At 43.5% G+C, this 22,055-nt stretch overlaps 1 protein-coding gene across 3 annotated transcripts in view; it reads right to left on the reverse strand.

Annotated features, from left to right (window-relative positions):
• Positions 1-2,287: 2,287 nt before the first annotated feature.
• The window catches only part of LOC121189566 (girdin-like), a 63,344-nt gene continuing 43,576 nt past the window's right edge, over positions 2,288-22,055 (reverse strand). Inside the window, exons 17-36 of one of the 3 annotated variants that reach the window (XM_041049831.1) lie at positions 21,694-21,987; positions 21,241-21,423; positions 20,380-20,658; positions 20,158-20,282; positions 19,606-19,744; positions 18,790-18,966; positions 18,542-18,703; positions 15,195-15,472; positions 14,935-15,078; positions 14,620-14,806; positions 14,240-14,385; positions 13,996-14,088; positions 13,392-13,594; positions 11,212-11,289; positions 9,188-9,424; positions 8,968-9,021; positions 7,870-7,956; positions 7,096-7,185; positions 6,170-6,450; positions 2,288-5,992 (exon numbers count right to left, since the gene is read on the reverse strand). In XM_041049831.1, coding sequence (XP_040905765.1) covers positions 5,075-5,992; positions 6,170-6,450; positions 7,096-7,185; positions 7,870-7,956; positions 8,968-9,021; positions 9,188-9,424; positions 11,212-11,289; positions 13,392-13,594; positions 13,996-14,088; positions 14,240-14,385; positions 14,620-14,806; positions 14,935-15,078; positions 15,195-15,472; positions 18,542-18,703; positions 18,790-18,966; positions 19,606-19,744; positions 20,158-20,282; positions 20,380-20,658; positions 21,241-21,423; positions 21,694-21,987 — 4,155 coding nt within the window. In that variant the 3' untranslated portion in view covers positions 2,288-5,074. The remainder of the gene's footprint in view (positions 5,993-6,169; positions 6,451-7,095; positions 7,186-7,869; positions 7,957-8,967; positions 9,022-9,187; positions 9,425-11,211; positions 11,290-13,391; positions 13,595-13,995; positions 14,089-14,239; positions 14,386-14,619; positions 14,807-14,934; positions 15,079-15,194; positions 15,473-18,541; positions 18,704-18,789; positions 18,967-19,605; positions 19,745-20,157; positions 20,283-20,379; positions 20,659-21,240; positions 21,424-21,693; positions 21,988-22,055) is intronic. The other 2 variants (XM_041049829.1, XM_041049830.1) reach the window with 2 other exon arrangements.

The raw sequence follows: 22,055 nt of genomic DNA on the forward strand, positions 1-22,055 counted from the left end.
CAGTGTCACTGAAGTTGAGTTATTCAGCAGTTGACTGTTTTTTAATGGTGCAATACGTTTATGGTGTTTTGTCATGGACACTCAATAATCGAATCACGAAAATTGGACCGATTAACCACCCCTTCAAGACACTCATGTCCTGCAACTGTGCACATGTGCTTCTCAGGTCTGGAATAGTCCTGGGTGACAATTCAATGCCAATCGATCATTTTTCAACTGCCAGAGGTTTTCTATGATCAAAAAAATTTGTAATATTTATATTTTTAATTATAATCACTTTGCAATTAAAAACAAATGCACTATTTAAGGTTTTGGTATACATGTCTTTACCAGCTGTGATATCTGCCAAAGTTACAACATACTGACTTAGCAGGATGCTCAAATATTTGCATAAGACACAATTATTTTTTTTACATTGTTTTCAGTTCATGAGATTATTATAACTTTGTTCTAACTGTAGTACTGACAGTCACCTCCACGATGTGCCAAAGACCAAACAAATCAACCTAAAGCTGAACAAATATTGAATGTCACTTAATACCGTGATCCCTGTGCCTGGTATGCCTTTTCAGTAATCCATCCGTGACTATAAACTGTCCAATCCTAACAGGTTTAACAATCAAGCTCTGTCTGTGAAGACCACACGAGACGAGGACTGAACACCACAGTAAGTGAGAACACCTGTGTGGGAGGATCAAGAGACTGCAGGAAGCGCTGATCAATATTTTCACAGTTTTAAACAAGAAACTTCCCTTGCAACATAGAATAAATTTACAGCTTTTTGCGAAAAAAAAATATCTTAGTTAAAAAAACAAACAAACCTCAAACTAAACAAGTGAAACATCACTGATTCTACACGCCAAATCTGTTCACGGGTCTTGTGAAAAAGTAGTGTTTAAGTCTGATAAACTGCCTCATGAGTCACTTGGAGCTGAAGAAATTATAAAATTATGCAGCTGTGTAATTAGAAAGAAGCTAACTTACCAGTCCTCCATAGACTGCTGCTCCTCTCCGCGTGAGGATCACACCTGAATCTGTGACGGAGCCGTCCACGGTCCAGTTGCACTGTGGGTAATGTAGGCCAAAGTTTTGCCAAGAAAATTGGAAGAATGCAATGAATAGAAAAAGGTATTTCACGTGTTTCTGCAGGACTGACGTTGCTTTTTTTTTTATTTAACAGTTTAAAATGGTATTACCAGCTGTATTCCCTTATACATTATAAAAGTTAAATGGGTCCGAAATTAACAACTTATCTACCACTAAATTTCTCTGTCAGGGATATATTGGTTAATCATTACTCACGCATAATTATGTAATCAGCATTTCTATGTTGATGTTGGCTGAGGAGGAGCTGATTCTCGTTATATAATGTAATATTAGGTTTCATTTACTGCATAACAATGCCTCATTTTATATATGTATATATATATATGTGCGTGTGCGTGTATATATATATAATTTCATTTATTTATTTATTTATTTATATCAGACCTGGTAAAATGTAGTGTAGTGGAGCAGAACAGGAGCAGGAAGTAGCATAAAATTTACCGGCGTAAAGGCGCATAAAACAGAAACCAAAAAGAGCACACAATAGTCCTGATGAGTTTTAATTACATCAAATGGATTTATGTAAAAGTGGAAAAGGAGGAAAACACTGGGTCTCATCATCACCATCATGTTCAACATCACAGCAAAGGAAATGCGCACATGTTCATGTACCGGCAAGTTACAGGTCACCTATACTCCAGTCAGATTTATAAACAGTACCTTACTGAGCGCCTTCTCAGAAAGTAGATACACAATATTGTAATGGTATGATGTTAATGAACTGTCAGTGTGCTTTTATCGCCTTATTTTTCTTTTCAGAGCAAGATAGGAAGCGATAGATGACATGACTTAGCGCAATTTGGCCAATGACTTTACGATGACTGTATGATGTATAATTTAAGCTAAGATTAAGAGTGTGTAGGGTTTGATGCAGGGTGTCTCTCTTGGTGACATGAGCCTTGGCTGCCAACTGTCATATAGGTGACCTGAAACACTCATGAGTCTCTCTCTCGCTCTCTCTCTCAGATCACACGGCCTTGATTGGCAGGCAACACGCCAGTCACACAACTGTAATGGCTTCCAGTCCAAGTCCTTTTGGCATCCTGGCAAGTAAAATCCCCACTGAACACTGTCCTCCTCTTTGATCGGAGAGAGTAAGTGGGGTGATTGGCTGATTGATTGCTCCATGCAGATTGTGATTCTTCAGTCTGATAGTTGGCTGATTGGGAAATGTTTGTGCTGACATGCTTTGAAAACGGTTTTTAAGAGACTAACTAAATGTTGTCTTTGCTTGTGCATGCTGCCCGTTTACAAAAACACTCAGGTTTTTTTTTGTTTGTTTTTTTTTTAATGATCACGGCATCGGGCAGAAGAAAGTCCGGCTGACTCTGAAGTTGCACAGAAGATCCAAAATGAAGTCCTTAGTCTGGTTGAAGATCACCCTTTTGGCTGTTGTGTGTACATTGGCACTTCAATCTTAGTCCGTAGAGACTAGTGCACATCTTGGAGTCCGTCACACTAAAGAACACATGGCAGTGCTATCTGCCACAGCAGTCTTTATAGAAAAAAAAACTGTCACCACAACATTTTCTCGTATTTTTCTGTTGTTTCCTTGATTCAAGGAAGAAAAACAAAACAGAGAAGGAAGCCACTTTTCTCTACTGAAAAAAAAAAAAAAAAAACACAAAACGGAAGAAAAAGGAAACTGGGATATACAATCTTTTCTCACTGCAGACGGTCTCAGCAGATTAACTCTACTAGGCTTCAGACACACAGCTCCAAGGCCACCTTTCTCTCTGTGTCCCAGGCAAGCAAAGAGGAAGTGGAAAGAGTAAGAGAAGAAAGAAAAGGAGACAGGTTAGAAAAATAAAGAAGCCAAGGTGGAAGAAAATAGAACACAAAGGAAGACAAAGTTAAAAAAAAAAAAACAGAGAAAGAAGAAGGTTAAAAGTCAGAAATTGTAACAGTAAAGACAGTGATGTACAAGAGGGGACAGCAGCCAGCCTGGGTATGCATGCATTGTCAAGGGAAGGAGAAGGGGGAAGGATTTCAGCGCTACACCAAAGCCATGCAGCCACAATAAGCAGCCTGAAAACCGTAAAGAGCCTTGTGTTTTGTTTTCTTTGTTTTTTACCAGGAGGAAGCTCAGCAGTCACCTTTACCAAAAACAAAATAAGCATCACGGAGGAGGGACACCGTGAGCTGCTGGGGTTGCAGAACTCCTCTTCCTGTGGGGATCTTGGGAAACAAATGTTCATCCAGTCAGAGAAACATGGTAAAACGGCCCATATGCCATGCAGACCAGGGTCCCATCAGGCTCGGTGAACAGGCGTTTGGCACCGCAGGGACAGTGGGGCAATGGACAGGACAGTGAGGAGGGGAGCTTTGGGGTAACAGCTTAGAGAAGCAGGGGAAGCAAGTGCACGGCAGGATGGACGACATCTGTTACACCATGTTATAGGTTCCCATGGAGACAAGACTGAACTGCCCCCCCGCCCATCATCCCACCCCCTATTCCTCCCACTCGAGCAGCACTCACTCACCACGCGCTCACAGCATGGTAGTAGACAGACGAGGGTGTGGGGGGGGCAGGGTTTAGCAGCTTTGCTGCGGCTCCCCGCTCCTGCTTTTAGACTTTCTGCCCTCCTCATCTGTAGGACAAAGGCAATGTTTATGTTACATCTGTAGACAGTGACAAGAACATTTTCATTTACTTTATACCTGCATATACTGTAGATCAAGATAAATACAATAAAGCAACTTCAAAACAGCAACTACAGAGTACAAAAGCAGAAAATAAATAAGGATCTAGATGCAGACTGTTCTACTAGTACTGGCACATAAAGCAGTGCTCGTCTTTGATTATAACTTAATGATTACAACAATCTGTACAAGATCTTGTCAGTCTAAAATACATAATGAAATATTCATTCTCAAGATGTGGTGCATCACGATGGGTAAATAAGTGCCCAGACACCAAAAGAAATGATGTTAGCTTCATTCACAAAACAATCTGGCCGCTGCAAACTATTCTCAACTTACTACAATCACTCCCTATTTCAGTAACTCCTAATCAAGACCTGCCTAAAACTAATAATCACTCATATTCCACTACCTTCACTGTCAACTTTCACTTAACCAACTAAATCCTGCCCTCAGATTATTCCAGGAATGAAGCTTCATCATTCTGTCACCAGGCCAAGAAGTCCAACAGGTCAAAACTCATCATCCGTAGAGCAACGGATCCAGTTAATATAAAAGAAAATACAGAAAAAGGTGTCAAAAAAAAACACATCAATAGAAACAAAAAGAGGATAAACATAAACATTTTGATCACAGCAATCAAAATGAGCGTTTCAGGTCGGGGCTGAGACAAAACCAAGCCATGCAGTTTAGTGGATAATGCAACTGAGTTAAAAGCAGTGAAGAGGACACTCCCCCATACACTAAAACATCAAGATGAACAACAGGTGAATCTATTATCTGATACTGAAAGACTTTCGTTTGAAGAAATTGCTACTATGAAATCTGTCCCACAATGCTTTGCTCCTTATCAGAGACATTAAGATTTTCCGCTGCTTTTTTATTTATTTTTTTTTAATGGCTGAATCATTTCTGCTCTCAGCTAATTTATGATTGAAGTCTTCACTGTGATGTATAAACCCACTACAGCAGATAATAGTATAGTGTTAGCCAGTGAAAACAGATTGGATGAGGAAACAAAAATATGGTGAAGGTTGATGGACGGAGGGACATTGATCAAAGTCTAACCTTAGAGAACAGAACAGGACAGAAAAAAGGTCAGGACAGGTGGTGACAGAAAAAAAAAAGACAAAACAAAACAGCAAATCACCAATCAGCACCACGGGAAACAGGGAAGCATGAAACCAATACACCACACAGAGAAAGACAGTGCTCTGATAAATACATGCAGAGGAGGAGGATTTGTCACTTATCCATCCTTTCATTCTCCGCTCTTTAAGTCACATCTGGTATGAAGATCAGCAAGCCAGAACCTCCCTGTCATTCACACACACCCGTACTCATACCACAGAGACTGGTTGTCCTCTGGGCTCAGTGACTGGTCCGAATTATTCACATGATTGGGGTCAACGCCCTCGTTATACTCTTTCAGACTGGCTGGGCCAGATCTCATCGGGCCGTTTGATTGGCTGTGAGGCGTCTGGTTTTGGGTGGACATGTGGTTTGCGATAGGTGGAGCAGGGGGTGTTTTATTTGTAACAGGCGGCCCACTGATATTGCTGACTAGGGTGGGGTTGAGAGACAGGAAAGGGAGGTTTTTGCTTGCTGTATCACTAAAAATGGAGTCCATGAACACCGACTCGACAGTGAAGGAAGGGCCAAGGAAAGATTCGAGGGTGGAGAGGTCGGGGTCCTCCAAGCTATGGCAAGGTAAGCTGAGTGACTTGGGCAGGGGGGTGGTGGTGATAAGGGGTCCCTTTAGGTTGGAGCTGTTGGGGTGGTACTCACTGGGTGTAGGCTGGGAGCGTACCCCAGCCTTGGTGGAAGAGACAGGAGGAGAAGCGTCGACCGACACAGGCTGCCGGTGGTCCTTCGAGAGCAGGTCGTGGATGCTGGTGCGCCGCGTGGTGCCTTCGGCGGTGGAGATGACGCTGCTGGCTCGGGGCAACGTGGAGGAAGCCGAGTCCAGGCGCTCAGAGACGGATGTGGCTTTGCCCTGTGAGGACAGACTGGAGCGGACTGGGACGGAGCCCTTCACACGGGTGCTCTCAGCCTTCCGCAGGGTCGGGCGCCCCGGTTGTCCCGAGGATCTCGGCGGGCGATCGGAGCTGCCCGGTGCTGCTTTCCCGCTGGATGAGCGTAAAATGCCTCGGCCCTTCGTGGAAGTGCGTTCTTTCTGCACATGCTCAGAAGAAGTGGAGAGGCGAGGAGAGTCTACAGTGAGGTTCTCCTGACTGCCAGACTACAGAAGACAGAACACACCGTCAGTATCAAGTGAAGTACCATCAAAAACACCATTCTATTCTTTTCAGCATAGTTATAGCTGAGAAATAAAAGTTTTGTTTCCTTAGAAAACAGGAACAAACAGGAACTTGAAAGCAACATAAGCCATCAGTTATAACTGAGTTAGAGGCCTCACCTCTGCAGGATCAATACCCTCATCCAGGAACTGCTGCAGGGAAAGTACCTCGCTGCCTGGAGATCCCGTCTTCCTGATCTGGGTCTGGCCGGGGCTACCTGCGGCGGTAGACGGGTCGAGCGACCTACGCAGCTGCAGGGGGCTCTGGTGGGAGGAGCGCGAGGAGGTGGGCTGCTGGACCGGGCTGCTGCCGCTGCTGGACCACACCTCCTGGTCTAAGCTGAGGCTGAACTCCCCGCTGCTCTCACTGTGAGGCCTGCTGAGGCTGCCGTTCAATGTGCCTGTGGGAGCGGGAGGCAAAGATTAGATCATGGGGAAACTGATCGAACATCCTCACATTTTCACAACATTTACAGCAGTAAATCTGGTAATGTAAAAGTGAAATGTATAGCAAAATACTCTAATATTACTTCAGTGTTCTTTGCTTTTACCCATGTTGAAAATTTAATGATTTATCTTTTTTCTTTTTTTTTACGATAGTGCAGTAAAAGTGCTCTTATCATCCATTTGGATTTGTTAGATAAATCTTCAATATCAGAAAAACATAAGTGACTAATGTATCTGGCAATCAGACTCTGAAAGGGCAAAGGACATTAAGGACATTAAAATAAATCATCATCATTTGAGAACACAGAACATCATTTTACCTGAAAAATGTCTTAAACAATTTACAGATTTTTATTTTTTTTATATTAATTTTCTAATCATCAATTAATTGACTAATCAATTAATCAGCTAATCATTGCAGTTCTAACTGATTTTGAATAATAAACTTAATCCCCTTCCCATAGAGGAGAGGAAAAAAAACTAACCTACAGGCCACATTAAAGTAGGTTTTGAGTAAAGGCATGAAAGAAAAAGATAAGGGTGGCAAAAGCAGTTAGCGGAGAGGGGGAGGAAGGGGGTTAAGGGAAGGAGGTGCGTACCTTTGCCCTCCAGAGGAGAAGTGAGGTGGGAGTTATTGTTACTATTACTACTGGTGGTCCTGTTGCTATGGAGACTGGAGGGTCTGGTGGCTGGGTAAGGGACGAGAGGGAAGACACACGCACACAGACATACACACACAGGTTATATATATATACGCGTACATGTATCCTCACCAACATGCACTGACACAAAGAGTGACACGTGGGCGCACGCTAACAGTTTGACAGAACGTCTCCCGCTGGGGCAGCAGATGGCACATGCCAGGCAGAGGGACAGGAAGGGTGGCTCAGTGCCAGGCTGCATCCCCAGTATGTCCAGTTAGTAAGCAAAAGCTACTGACAGAGAGGGTGGGGACACCTAGATCCAAGGACCAATCCACCTTAAGGAAAAAGGGGAGCTGACAGAGACAATGCTGAATAACAGAGGATGACAGAGTGCAAGTAAATTAGGAATAACAAAAGAAACTGGGTGTCTTGTGGCTTGTGTGAAACTGAGTAGAAGGAGAAAGTGAGAGGGAAGAAATAGAAAGGAAAGAAAAGGAGTGGTGACAATGTGACCTTGCTCTTTCCTGTGTTCGTAGGGACAGTTTCAGCTGGAAACCAGGTACCGTGAAATCATCTCAAACTGGTTTTCAGGACATGGGTGACACCAAATTAGAATTTAAAATTAACCTTTACATTACTGATCAGTATCAACGTTCTTATTATGTCTAGGAAACCAGCCCACTGTGTGTGGCCCAGAGTGGGATTCAGTGCCAAGTAGTTGTCACTTACTACAGATGCTACAGGGCACTCTGCACCTAATGCTCAGCTCAACGGGGGAAGGATGCAGAGCCAAAGCACTGCTATACACCTGCAGGCCTGATAAGATACACACGTACACATACATGAACAATAAAACACACCTTGGCTGTGACACATAACATGTTTGAAGGACACGTCACACTACTATGCTAAAACAAGCAAAGTTTAATATTCTCAAACTGTTCGAAAGACAGAAACACAAAACGAACTCGAAAAAATATCGCAGCAGCCAAATGTTGCTTGAAAAATCAATAGGTATCTGAAACTGCCATTAATGACTTAACATATAATAACATCTGTAGAAGATGACCTAATGGCTGGTACATTATAAGTGATGTCCGGTGTAAGAGAGTGGAAAGCAGTTTCCTCCAGCCATTACAGAGATGTATCGGAAAATGGGTCCAACAGCAATGTATTGGATTTTATGAGTGCATTCTGGGAACTCATCAGCTAAGTAGAGTCAAGGTTGGGCACTAATGCTACATCAGTGTCCTCAGGAACCAGTTTAATGACCTTTTGGGACTATGGGTTACATGTTTTGGGTAGGTAGGTACAAAATGCATTTAAATGAATTGAAACATTTTAAAAGAGACAAATCTGCTGGCATTAGGGTGTAGGCCTAGCTTAACTGCTAGGAATGTGTGTCAGTTGTGTGTGTGAATGTGTGTAGTTTTGTGGCTGTTTAACAACTGGGTCATGTACATTAGAGCGGCACAGAACTGATGAATAGTTGCTTGGCCACAGATTAACTGTCCTGGATAACACCCTAAAGCCTGGAATAGAGTCAATCCTACTTTCAATGGAGGCTGATCTCTCTCTCTCTCCCTCCTTTGCTCTGCATTAAAATTGCTTTTCCAACTGTAGATCAGGCTTAATCGAAGAGCAGGAAGGCAGCCCAAAGATTAGCAGTGGGACTGCTGAGGACATGACCGGCTCTTTTGGGGCTTTTCATTCTTTTCTAATTCCTCATTTAAAAGGCATTCAGATTCCCGGCTGGCGCTGACAGGCGACCCATCCTTTTCCTTTTCATCTGACACGTCTACAGTTTGATGTCATGTCAAGTCTTACCCTGACTCTTGGGGTCATCTGAGGAGCCAGCAACATCCTCGCAGGAGGCATTATCTGTTGAGAGACAGAAGAGGTTGATGTTTAGATGCTTTTTACCCCCCCATTCTGATCTGACACAATTTCACCACCTTCATATGAAGTCCAGTCTACTCTCTACTGCATTCTTACGTGTAAAATGTGGTCAGTTATGTATCAAACAAAATAAAACCAGCACCCTCACCTTTGACCTGAAGCCGGTGCTTGGCCCTGCTGTGCCCTGAAGTGGGCAGGGTGAGGGTAGCACAGTCGATGGCGTTGGTGGAAAAGGCGAGCTCCTTCATGCGCTGCCCGCTGCGCTTGCTGCTGCCTGTCATGGTGGCGTCTCCGGCCTCAGTGCCATCTAGGTTCTCTATGCTGCCCGCCCATTGAGTCCCGGAAACGCCTGCCACTGCCATGGTCTGCAGCAGGTCATTCATGGCTGAATGGACGGACAGAGGGACGGAAAGGGACATGTGGACAGGAACATTATGAAATGCATCAAATACATCAGAGACATTTTGCATCCCTTTAGTAAGATACAGTGACTTAGGGATGCAAAATGGCTTAGATGAAAGCCACAACTTAAGTCCTGCAGAGTCCTACATGTTGATAGAAGTTGCTTAAGCCTGGAGGACGAGGGCTACGTCTGTAATCAGGGGTTTCCTAGTTTTTTCTTGTTCACAGTGTCTCAGTGTTGTAGCATAAAAAAAGATTCCCTTAGTAAGAATGGAAATACGGCAGAGAATTGGCCTTTTTGGTGAGGTCTTGGTCAAAACTAAAAAGTGTATCTAAATATTGGATAATAAATTCAACTTGTAGAATTCAACAAAATAAAATTTTGGAACTCAAGGCACATGCAGGCAGACAGTATTATTAAAAAAGTAATATAAAAGATTCAAACTATCTTAAGTGCATAAAGATGGCAGCTGCACAGTTTGTCGCTCTTCAGTCCTGCACCAGGACCGCCAGTTAAGTTTTTTGGACAGGTGATCTGTCACCACTTAGAGGCCACTGTCTTTATGCACTTTGTTTACTGAGCAGCACACGGTGGTAGAGAAGCATGAAGGCATGCAGAGCTGTTCCGAGCAGCAACAGCACTGTACACAAAAGATCTGAGCCAGAATCAGAGCGAGGCAAGTCCATGTCAGCAGAATAAGATCTGAAATGCAGCACGCTGACAGAGGAAAAGATGGAGAGAGTGAGAGACAGAAAGAGATACTGAGAGAGAGAGAGAGAGAGAGAGAGAGAGAGAGTGAAGGCTCCATTTCAAGTCCTCCATGGTGAGTGTGAGCGGTGGTGATCAGGCAAGTTTTTTTTTTCTTTTTAATCATGCTGTAATCAAAGATGGGAGCAAACACAGCACAGGCGCATGAAAGGCAAACCCCAAGTCTCTCTCACTCTCTTGCCTTAACACACACACACACACACACACACACAGAGCCTTTCATTCAGTACACACAAACAAAATGAAACCACAGAGCACATGACAAAGCTGCCCGACAATTTGCCCGTTGCATAGTGATTCCCACAATCACTAAACTGAAATATAAGCTTTGTTTGATAACACTCAGACCTAAGATAGATGAAAATCAAACTGCAGGACACTACAGGAGACAGATACATAGAAAGAGAAAGTTTCTACTATCATATCAGTTTTTTTTTGTTAGTATTACATTTTTCTGTCACTCATTTCCGTTGGTACATCTTTGCTTTCAGACAAAGTTAGTGAAGTTTGTGTCTTTCATTTGTCAGTAGCGAGACTAAAGTGACACTACACTGGTGAATGTTGATAAACGTTAAGAGCAGAAACTCTAACAGGAGGGAGTGAAGGCAGCAGACTGAAGGATCAGGGTTACTAGGAAAAAAATTATAAGGACAAGTCACTGATGTCACCAAAAGCAGCAGGGGGGTATGGTGACTATTCAACACATTTTAAACTTGAATCTTTGGTAAATCTTTGGCAGACATCTCTAAAAGGCTGCAGATAATGTCACCATTCTGACAGACTCTGTCTTAAATATTAAATGGAAAGGAATCCCAAATTAATGACTGTAGGCCTGAAAAGGTTTAAGGTCTATGACTGAAACCTGTAAATGCCACACTGTCACTGCCACACCCCCAGCCGCCCTGAGATCAGTGACTGTTCCTTCTTTGTTTCTCCTAGTGTGACGATGACAGGGTGAGGAGGCGGAGGAAGGCTAGCATGGCGGCTAACGGAGGTCTTACACATGGAGCGCCGGTAGATGGCTTTGGCCTTGTCTTTGTCCTTGGATCTGTTCCTCATGAAAGGCAACCTTTTTATAGCTGTCAGAGCGCAGCCAGAGACAGACAGAGAGGGACAGACAGACAGGGGAGAGAGAGCGACAGAACAATCCCGAGGGAGGTGGAGGAAAAGAAAACAAAAGAAAAAAAGAGGGCAGAACAGAGGGATGTGGTTAACGTTTTCACAAAAAGAGCCAGGGGAGAGATGCAGAGAGAGAGCTGAGCCTCTGGACACTCAACTGGACGACAGACAACAGTGTAATAGACACCACAATATATGATTTAGAGGAATGAATCGTATTATTACAAAGTTGATTTGATTTTGAAAGGACTGCATTTCAGTCTACACAAAACACTTTAATACGCTTCATTCTTGTTATTTAATGGAAATAGTGTTAGAAATATGTTAGCAATGCTAGTGGGAAGATAGTGCAGCTGAAAACAATTTCTCTACAAATGCATACAGATGTTTTTTCTATTGTTAAGTTTGTGCTGGGAGGAATATGCACATTTTCTTGCTTTTTAAACCTCTCAGGGAGATTGTGTTCAGCCCCACAGCTTTTTACTGGCTTTGTTAATAAATTCTAACAATGTAGGTTTCTAATTTTTAAATAAAATACTTGTTTAAGTGCTTTTTGGATGGACTGTAATGCCTTCCACAGTCTTCTTTAAAACCTGAATAATACTTTTAAGGGCAGACTTTACACAAAAACACATTATGCAAACAAAAACAACAACATAAACACATAATGCAAACACACTCACGCACACACTCGCTCACATCCTATCAGCACATGACACCACACACAAACACTGTCATGTTAATGGTCATGAGTGTTGTACTTTACATTACCAACTGATTTTAAAGCATTACACAACAACAACACAAGTGTCAACACATCACCACACCTAGATGGGACATCGAGGACAAAGAGTATTAAAGGGTGCAATCAGGAGAGTGAAAAGGTCAAAGGGCAGGTTAACAGCATCAGGGAGGACTGCGATGATTCCAGTATAGACATTTCCAACAACCAGCAAGAATAAGAAGTTACTAACTCTATCACTGCATACTTAACTGTATAATGTCTGTGGTAAGGCTGTTCTTTTTGCTACCTGGTTATATATGGCAACTCTTCCTTTCTCTTACTGCGCTTAAAGGTTACTTTAAATTAAAAAAAAAAAAATCTTGTACTTTAATGTGTTCATTTCTGTGATTTCCCACTGGTGTGAAAAATGTTCTGGCTCATTACACTAGCTTCTAGATTCCACCCAATACTTCGTGTACCTACATTTTGCAGATACTAAAACATGCAGTTTTATCTTGAGACAAACAGACCTGCATGCTTCCTTTAAGAAGTAAAACCTACTTGCCCATGTACAGTAAAAATAAGTTCAAGTGACCAACCTGGATTTTAAGACGCTGCTTTGACAGAAAGTGAGCCGCTACGCATTGCACCTTTTAATAGCTATGATGCTACATTAGAGGGCGTTTCTTCCTTATTTACAGGTGAACTGCACAGATCAGCAGGTTGACATCTGAGTCTGACATAATGAGCCTTCCACCTGTTGCAGGTATGTTGTTAAGAGCAAACTGGACCTGGTTCAGTAGTCCCTTATATAAAGTTATAGATATCAAGCGAATCCTCAAACACAGGAAATGCATCTACGTTTAGAACCAGGTCTGTGGTCGAGAGTCAACCTTGTGGTGCTGCACAGCTCAACCGTAACTTCTAGGACAACTGAGTGACATGGACAATGGACTCACGAAAACATGCCCTGAGAGACGTGACAGTCGGGTCACAAACCCCGCCCACCCTCCCCATCCGCAGCATACCATTGGTGGAACCCTGCCCTTGGGCATGGGACTGCTGCCCTCTCCTCCCTTTGCAGAGAGAGAGATAAAGAAGCAAAGGAGCAGTTAGGAAAGGAAAGACCCATTCAAACCCTCAGGCATACAAACCTACAAACACACACACACACACACACGCAAACAGCAGTGTTTTTTTTCCACTTTGTGGGATATAATGTCTGTGAAAGAATATTCAGCTGAGACAAATTCCTTCAGTCATGGTGGAAACTGTAACTATGCTGACTTTGAATCTCTGGTCTCCATCTGTGTGTATATGTGTTTCCTTTGTACTCACTGCTGCTCCTCTTTTGTGTAAGTGTGTCGTCCAGCGAGTTGGAGCCGGAGCCTATGGACGAGCTGTCCTGACTGTCCTGGGGAAAAGACAGGAAGCCGTCGCCACACTCTGAACGAGACGGAGTCAGCGTGAGAGAACGCATCCTCTCCCGGCTCTTCGGCTTGATCAGCTTCCTCATCTTCAGAGTGATCCAGTTGCCACGCCTACAGAGGAGAGACGAGGCAGAGAGACCATCAGGAATAAGAGGAGAGAAGAAAGCGAGTCAGAAAGAAGATGAATGTTGGACATTTTTCACCTCTGGTTTGTTTCATGTGTCTACCACACATTAAGGTTTTATTTCAGCCTCTCAATCTTCCCATAGATCATACTCAAGATAAAAAGTGTTGCAGTATACAGCTGTTTAAAGCTCTGCAGACCATAAATATTTGATGCATCCCTTCCTGAGGCTGCAGTGTTTTCTGCCGTTCCCCTGCCTCACAGATAAGAGCCAACAAGAAAACTGATTTGACTGGGTCACTCTGATTCACAAACAATTATTGTTTTTGGGCGGTTTTCAATTCAAATATTTTTTAAACTAATGCAGCTTAATGAAGTTGCTTTTTACCTGCGTGGAGGTGAAGGATCGTAGAACTTGTACTGGTCCATGATCTTCTCCTCCAGCTTCTCCTTCTGTCTCCTCAGCTCATTTAGTTTGTCTCTGAAAGGGGAGAGACAGGAGAGAAGATCCAGTAAGACAGAAAAGAGTGGACAATGTATACAAACCAAATATAAATGCAACCCATCTGTTATTTTGATGGAGCATGTTTGCTGTCCATTTCAGTCAAAACATATAATAATCAGGTGTTTACATGTATTGTCTTTGCTCTACGTGGAACAGGTCTTTGCTCTCCATGGTCTGCTCCAGCAGGGTGCGATTCTGTAGCATCAGAGTCTGAATCTGGTCCAACAGGTGACGGTTCTCTTCCTCCAGGTTTCCTTTCAGCTGGCTCAACAACTAACACACACACACAGACACATTAAAGAGATTATACTCAAGATAAAACGTGTTGCAGTATACAGCCTGTTTTTGACACCTGGATCAAACACAAACATGGCACATGGAAGGGATAAACCCTCCACAACACAGCTGGCTTAAGAAGTAAACCAATCAAAGATGGTTGGCTCTAAAACTGGCAAACGAAAACACAATAGGAAACCCCCAAATGAAGAGAAGAGAAGTCTCTCCTACTTCACACTGGTTGGTGAGCTTGGTGGAGGTGATGTCCAGCTGCTGGTACTGCTCCTTCAGTTTAGAGAACTCAGCCTCCAGCTTGGTCTGCTCCAGCTTGGCGCTGTTCAACTGGCTCTTTATGTTCTTATGGTCCAACTGAAGATTCTCATTGTCCTTCATCAGCTGACGATAGGTAGTATTAAGTCTGAGGGGAGAGCAGAGGAATTCCTCAATATATATATCCAGTGTATATATAAAGGTTAAGTCACAGTGTTAACATTAACACATTTGCATAAACTTTATGATAAAAATATTGATATAGGTTAATCAGACCTATCGTTTTCATCTTTGAGAAGTTTGCACTGGTCAGCTGTGGCTTGGTGTGTTTGGTTCTCCAGTGCCATCTTTTCCTGCTGCTCCTTCAGATTTTTCTCCAGCTCCTCCAGATCCCCCTTCCTCTGCAGGAGCTGCTTATACCTGGACGCATATAAACACACACAGGATAATGTACAAAAGAAGGTCAGAAAAGTTTTTAAAGGCATGTAATTAGATTTAAGCATGTGATCATCCCATGGTTGTGAACCCCATCTCACTTGTCCTCCAAGTCCCTGTGCTGCTGCTCCAGGCTCTTGTGGGAGCTCTTCAGGCCCCCATGCTTTCCGATCAGGGCTTCATACTCGGCTGCCTGCCTTTCATGGAGCGCCGCAAGCTTCTCGTGATCACGGAGCAGCAGCTCGTAGGTGGCCCTCAGCTCCTCTTTCTCCTTCAGAGCTCCCTCGCGCTCGCCCTCCACACTGCTCTGCTGACTCTGCAGCTGGGCATTCTGGGCCATGATGGCTGCACTCTGAGAGCTCAGGGTAGAATTCTCCACCTAAAGGAGAGGACAGAGGGGATAAGTAAAAAGGTGTGAAGAGGGGTTTTGTCATCTATCTGCTTCTATTAAAAAAATATTTTTTTGCTGTGATCTGTGGGGAGTACTTTGCTCCTCAAATCAAACATCAGAGGAAATAAAGGTAGAGTAAGTAGAGGTTATTGCCATTTTAGTCTTTAGGGGGCACTATGTCTCTGTTGGGTTTGTCCACCCTTTTTGCTGTAATCTCCATCAACAAAACACCAGCAGGAAAACTGTTTCTTTTCATGTTTCCTTTGTGGTCACAGTGGTTTCCCAGTCTCAAATTTCTCTTGATTCATGTCTAGTGTGTGTATATTCACACTATGACGCACGCGCACACAAACACACACTTATTTCTGTCCAGGTGCTGACACACTTTATGTACCTTTAAACAGAAACAGCTTTTTACCTCCAGCACACACACACACGGGCTCTCACATACACACTTTGTACATCAGGAGACATGCACAAACACCCACAGAGACAACTAGAAGCTACTGTTTGGTCAGTGTAAATCCTGTCACCCATAAGAAGGGTTTGAATTGCTGCCAAACAGGGAGCACAAGTCTAAATCCATTCCAGGGAGCTCAGCCGCCTGGCAAGGCAACTGTACAACCAGAGGAGTACAGAGTGAAGGCTAGAGTGTTGGATTTTGTGTTTAAAAAAAAGTTTATATTTTATTGTAGTAATCACTGACTCCTCAAATGGAATTAAAACAAAATATCTCATATAGAAATTAAAAAATACAATTTTATTTTTGATCACACAATATGACCAAAAGCTACAAACAGATAAAAAGATGGATTTTTAGAGAGATATTGCTTTGTCAATTATGGTCTTAATGTCAAGCATTAACTTCAACTTTTAGGCCAACATAGACAGTAAGTCCTTGAAGTGACCAGAAAAATTTTAATAACTATAAATCAATGACAGCCAGCAAACCCCACAATATCAGCTGCTAAAGGGACCTTGAGGAGAGAATGCTTTTTCAGAATACATGCAGGTTCCTTGAAGTGAAATATACCAAGCTAGTCTGTGATACCTTGACAGAAATTTATCACTTTCATTTTCTATTTTTTATCTATTTTGTCACAGTGTGTTTACAAGAGGTTGTAAACTGATTATTGAGATAATATAAACCTGCTGCAGTGTAACAACTGTTGGTAGGGGTGGTTAATCGTTCCAATTTCCTGATTCGACTCGATTACGATTATTGAGGTCTTGATTCGATTACCAATCGATTATTGAGTTTCCACTTAACAATAAACGTACTGCACCATTAAAAAAAAAAACAGTCAGCTGCTGAATTACTCAACTTCTCTTTTATTGAGAAACATCTCAAAGCACATTCAGTAGTGTAGTGTAGCTGTAACTTCCAATTTAGTTTTTAATTCGTTTTAGATGTAGTCTTTCACCGGGGATAATTTTGTTGTCAACTCCTGGAGAGTACGCAGCCTTCTCTGGATGGAAGCGCGACGTTTTCTATACCGCTTCATTTGTTAGGGTCGCGGCGGAGCTGGAGCCTATCCCAGCTGACTACGGGCTAGAGGCGGGGTACACCCTGGAGTGATCGCCAGTCAATCGCAGGGCCGACACGCAAAGACAGACAACCACACACGCACACACTCACCTAGGGGCGATGTGAAGTAGCCAGTGAAGCTAATGTTCATGTTTTTGAGACTGTGGGAGGAAGCCGGAGTACCCGGAGAAAACCCACGCAGGCGCAGGGAGAACATGCAAACGCCGCGCAGAAGAGCTCAGACCGGGTTTCGATCGTGGAGCAACCGCTCACCAATGGCCGCACTTCACTGTTGTGTGCCGTTATGTACCGTTTCGTCACGTTACAGCAAAGAAGTCAGTTTTCATGCATTCCCCGTTAACGCTGCGGTACGGCCAGAGTGGATGCAGAAGATCCGGAGGGATGACTTCAACCCGACCAAAAACATCGGGATCTGTAGTCGGCATTTTAAAAGCAGACTGATCTTCATGTGACTGTTAGTGAAGCCATGGGCAACTCAGCAATGAATTAAAGATCTATCTTGCTTCTTAAAAAAACATTCTCTGTATCATTGTCATCATTACATTAGCTTTGGGGTTTTACTGACTTGAAATGAAAATGCACCTGATCAAACACCTGATGCACGGACAAAGGTGGTAAATAATCTTGATCGCGGCCATTGACGAGCGGTTGCACTGCTTGTCTCTAGTTTTCTGAACCAATACATTACAACACAAACCAAAATACTCAAACAAATATTCGGTAGGCCCGCCTCTGACAATCTCAAACTACACCAAACCTAACATCTGTCTAAACGTAGTGTCCGATAACGATAGGTTAGCATACTCGTTAGCGCTTTTTTCAGGGTGCCATGTTTTTTTGTTTTGCTCGTATGCGCCTCAACTAAAAAACGTCAAACGTTGAAAAAAACCCTGATAATTTAAAAAAAATCTACAGGACAACTGACCTAAATGTTAGCTACCTAGCTACTGCTATGTAAATAAAATAATCTCTCTGTTAATGTAACTCGATCGCTGTTATCTCTCGCTCTCGCTGACTTCAGATGTCGCTGTTAGACCACCGGAAGTTTTGACCGGAAGTACTGGCCCAGCGGTCGCCATATTGTGCAGGAGCGACACGCCTCTCGCTAGCATAGTAAGCTCGCGCGCTGCCTCTGTTACAGGGTGTTTTGTTATGACTGTTAGTCACCAGCTCCGCCTTGTGGTTAAATCTTGCATGACAGCCAGTAACTGGAGGAGCCCCTGCTGCGTATTACAAAAAATATATATCTTTGGAAATTTAATAATCGACTTGTGAACGTCCATAATATAATCGTGATTAATCAATAACCGATTTTTTTTCACCACCCCTAACTGTTAGAGAATTTAAGTGAGATACTTCCTGTCCCTGCTTGCCTGAGGTTTCAGATGTACACTCCTGATAGGTTTGCTCTCTGTATCCAATGCATTCCTCTGTAGGAAAGCAGTTATCCATTGTGAGGTCACTGCTCACTGGACACCTTGTACTATGGAGGATGTGATGGGGTTTACCTGCAGCTTGGCGTTCTGTGTCTGTAGTGTGGTATTGTTCTCCTGTAGGGACGCCGTCTGTCTCTGCAGGGCCACTATCTGAGCCTGCAGGTTGGAGCTTTGAGACTCTAGTTGTTTGAGCTGGCTCCTCAGGGCCGCCTTCTCAGCCTGCAGCGTGGCATTCTGGGAAAAACACACAGTACAATATAATGGCAGACATGGACAAGTGACATAAACCATCTTACATTCCTGACGTCATGTTAACTTACATTCCGCTCCACTTCAATGAGTCTGTCTTTGACTTTCAGCAGCTCCCTGGTGGCTTCATGGCTTTCCTTCTCCCATTTACTGATAGTCTGAGGTTCCTCTCCTCCTCTAGGGGGCGAGCTCTGCACCATCCTCTCCTCCTCCTCCCTCTGACGCAGCGCTTCATAGTTTTTCTTCACCTGGGGAGAGACAAATATGTCAACACCATGGAATAACTCAGCGTGATATTTCCGGGTCTTACAGTACATTTCAAATTGTCTCCCTCGACATAAATACCATGTAAATCCAAGATGGCAGAGAGTGAGATTCTGCTATAGGTTTGAATGGAAAACTACAAATGAAAATAGCAGACTACTCTGGTAGAGTATGACAGTAACAGTAAAGTAAGAACAGACAGGATCCATTACAGTGTCACTGCTGAAAGTTTATCCTCAGACGCCTCAACTTTTCCACTCATCATTTAAGCTTTAGATCAAATTTGCGTCAGCAAGTTTAAAACATAAATGACTCCTAAAGGAAAGCAGACATCCACTCCACTCCATCTCTTTCCCAGACTCCTGCCGCCTCATGAATAGATAAACTGGCGATAGAAGTGGAAGAGTGGATGAATAAATAATGTATCAGCCTTGAGAAGCCCTCAGTGTTTTTAGTATTTCTGGCCTTTTACACTGCAGATTGGTGTTTTGGCTTTGCTGGTGTTGGTGGAATGTGTTTTTATACTAGGTCTTCTGTGTTGCGGTAGTGCTAAGCATCTGTGTGCAACACAGCCAAAACACTATATTTTTGCTTGCTTATTAATATGGAGCTCTGTTTCTTACTGTCTTGAGTTCCTGGCGAAGCTGCTGGTTGAGGTTCGAGGACTCCTGCAGTCTGGCCTCTAGGGCAGCAATCTTCTCCTCTTTGATCTCCAAAGATGATTTCAGGGTTGACTCCAGTTTGGTTTCCAGGAGCTTAAACCTAAGAATAAAGGCCTGGTTAGCTCGGTTTGTGTGTGTTGGCGTGTTTGTGCATCCAGTGTGGTCATCACACATCTGTAATCCTTTATACAGTTAAAGTATCATCATAGATCCCAGTATAGCAGGGCTAACTGACTGCTTGGTAAGAGTGTAGCAGGTGGGGCAGATACTGGCTCAGAAACATCCCACAGGATGAGTTTGCATTAGACTCAGATTAATTAAAACTACAGCACCTAATCTAAAATAAGCCACAGGCCTGATTTATTTGGAGTCCCACTTGTACTGATCACTTTTAATGATTCTGATCCCAAGATGATAGACTAAGTTCTTATTTGGGCTCCAGGTTGAAACAGTTTTAAGAGCCATCACAGAATAGTAAATATAGTGAGTGTGTGTGTGTTTGGGAGCCCATACCTGTCGTCTGAACCCTCATCATGCAGCAGCCTTTCTTTGTTCAATCCAATCTTCTCCAGCTCATGGGTCAGTTTCTCCAGATCATTATTCATCTGCTGAGTCCGCAGCTTCTCACTCACAAGCTCCTAAATAAACATATACATATCTGAGTGCCTCTGCACCAACAAAGGACTATGAATCCAACGCTGAACATTTGAAATTTACTGTCATGGCCCTGCTTACCTCCCTGAGTGTGATGAGGGTCTTCTTATCGATGGAGGCCTGTTTGACCAGCTCCTTGTTCTCTCGCTCCAGGTCTTTGACTCTCGTGCAGGAGTCCCTGAAGAAGATCATCTCCTTGCCCATGGTTCGATTCTCTTTCTCCAAGGAGGAGATCCGCTGGTTGCTGTCATCCAGCTTGGAGTCGCGGATCTCGGCCTGCTGCCTCAGCCGCTTGTTCTCCTTCTCCAGAAGCTTCTTGTCTTTCTCCAGCTGGGAGCTTTCCTGCTCCAGAGTCTTGTTCTGGGGAATAACGGGATGTAATGGAGAGCAGATGGATAAAACATCATTTGATGGGATTACTTTTAGTCTAAATGCTTTGTAAATACATGTTTGGCTAAAAGTGGACGCAGATTAACTCAACGGGCCAAAAATCAATTTTGGCAAATAATCTGGGATAATCCAACCCTGCTGGGAAACATGCTGTAATTTTATCAGAATGAACTACAAGAGTGGCAGCGCTGTTCAAGTGCCAACTAACAAATACAGTTTCATGTGTTTTTACATACAAGACTGCAACATCACAAACAGTGCACCAGTCTGCCTCAGCTACCGTTTTTGGGCCAATCTGACTGGCCCCATTCTGCCAGGCAGAATCAGTCCATCCCACAAAAAAAGTCACTGAAGCTGTGTCAGTTAAACACCTACAGCAATTCAGCTGGATGTTGTACCTGTTGTGCTCCAGAGAAGAGTGCAGTCCAAAAAAATGTGTCTAATTTCTTTACACAGTGACACAGCATTTTTCAGACTGCTGTTTCCTACATTCCAGCACATGTGATTATTGCTACTGAGTCAATGTGTGTGAATCTTTTTTTTTAACCCTACCTCCTGCTCCAGCTGCTCCAGGCGTTTACTGGAGATCTTGAGCTCCTCCAGGTTGCGTTGCAGGGTTTGATTCTCAGTCTCCACCTCTTGCAGTTCTGCCTCCAACTGCTGGATCTTCTTGCTGCTGTTCTCTAAAGCTTTCTGCAGGCGCTGGTTCTCTGTATCTAGGCCCTGGTAACTCACCTGGGAGAGGAATAGCCAGATTAGGATATTAAAAGCTTCCATGAACTAGTTGTGCTGCTCCCCGATGCCACTGTATGCCAGACTGCCTGTATCTTACCTGTATAAATATTCATTGGTTACGATAAATTACAAAAGTAAAAAGTCAAGTTGTCTCTGTTTAAGACCAGTTAGTATACCTATAAGCCCCACTAGTGCTGATTAAACACTATAACTAACACTAGCCTAGTGTCTTAAGTACTCATCATATAACTGGCAGTCCTGAAGTTTTACCTCTAATCTCTCGGTCTTCTTGGATGAGGCTTTGAGCAGTTCCAGGCTACGTTTCAACTGGCTCCTCTCACTTTCCAGTTCTCTGTTCTCGGCTTCCAGCTGAATGGCCTTAGCCCCTGCTGACCGGAAGCTCTCAGCCGAACGCCGAAGCTCTAGGTTCTCCTGCTCCAGCTGGGAGTTCTCCTTTTCCAGAGCCTCCAACTGGAAGGCCATGTTCTTTAGAGCATCCAGTTTCTTCTTCAGACGACGGCCTTCTGCCTCCAGCTCCGTGTTCTCCTTCTCCAAAGAAGACACCTGCACACATATAGGTGATGGTGGTGATGTATAATGGCAGCCTAATACTCTGTACTTTTCTGTGCTGC

This window comes from Toxotes jaculatrix, chromosome 11 (genome assembly GCF_017976425.1).
Source record: "Toxotes jaculatrix isolate fToxJac2 chromosome 11, fToxJac2.pri, whole genome shotgun sequence".
In the NCBI taxonomy this organism is placed as follows: Eukaryota; Metazoa; Chordata; class Actinopteri; family Toxotidae; genus Toxotes; species Toxotes jaculatrix.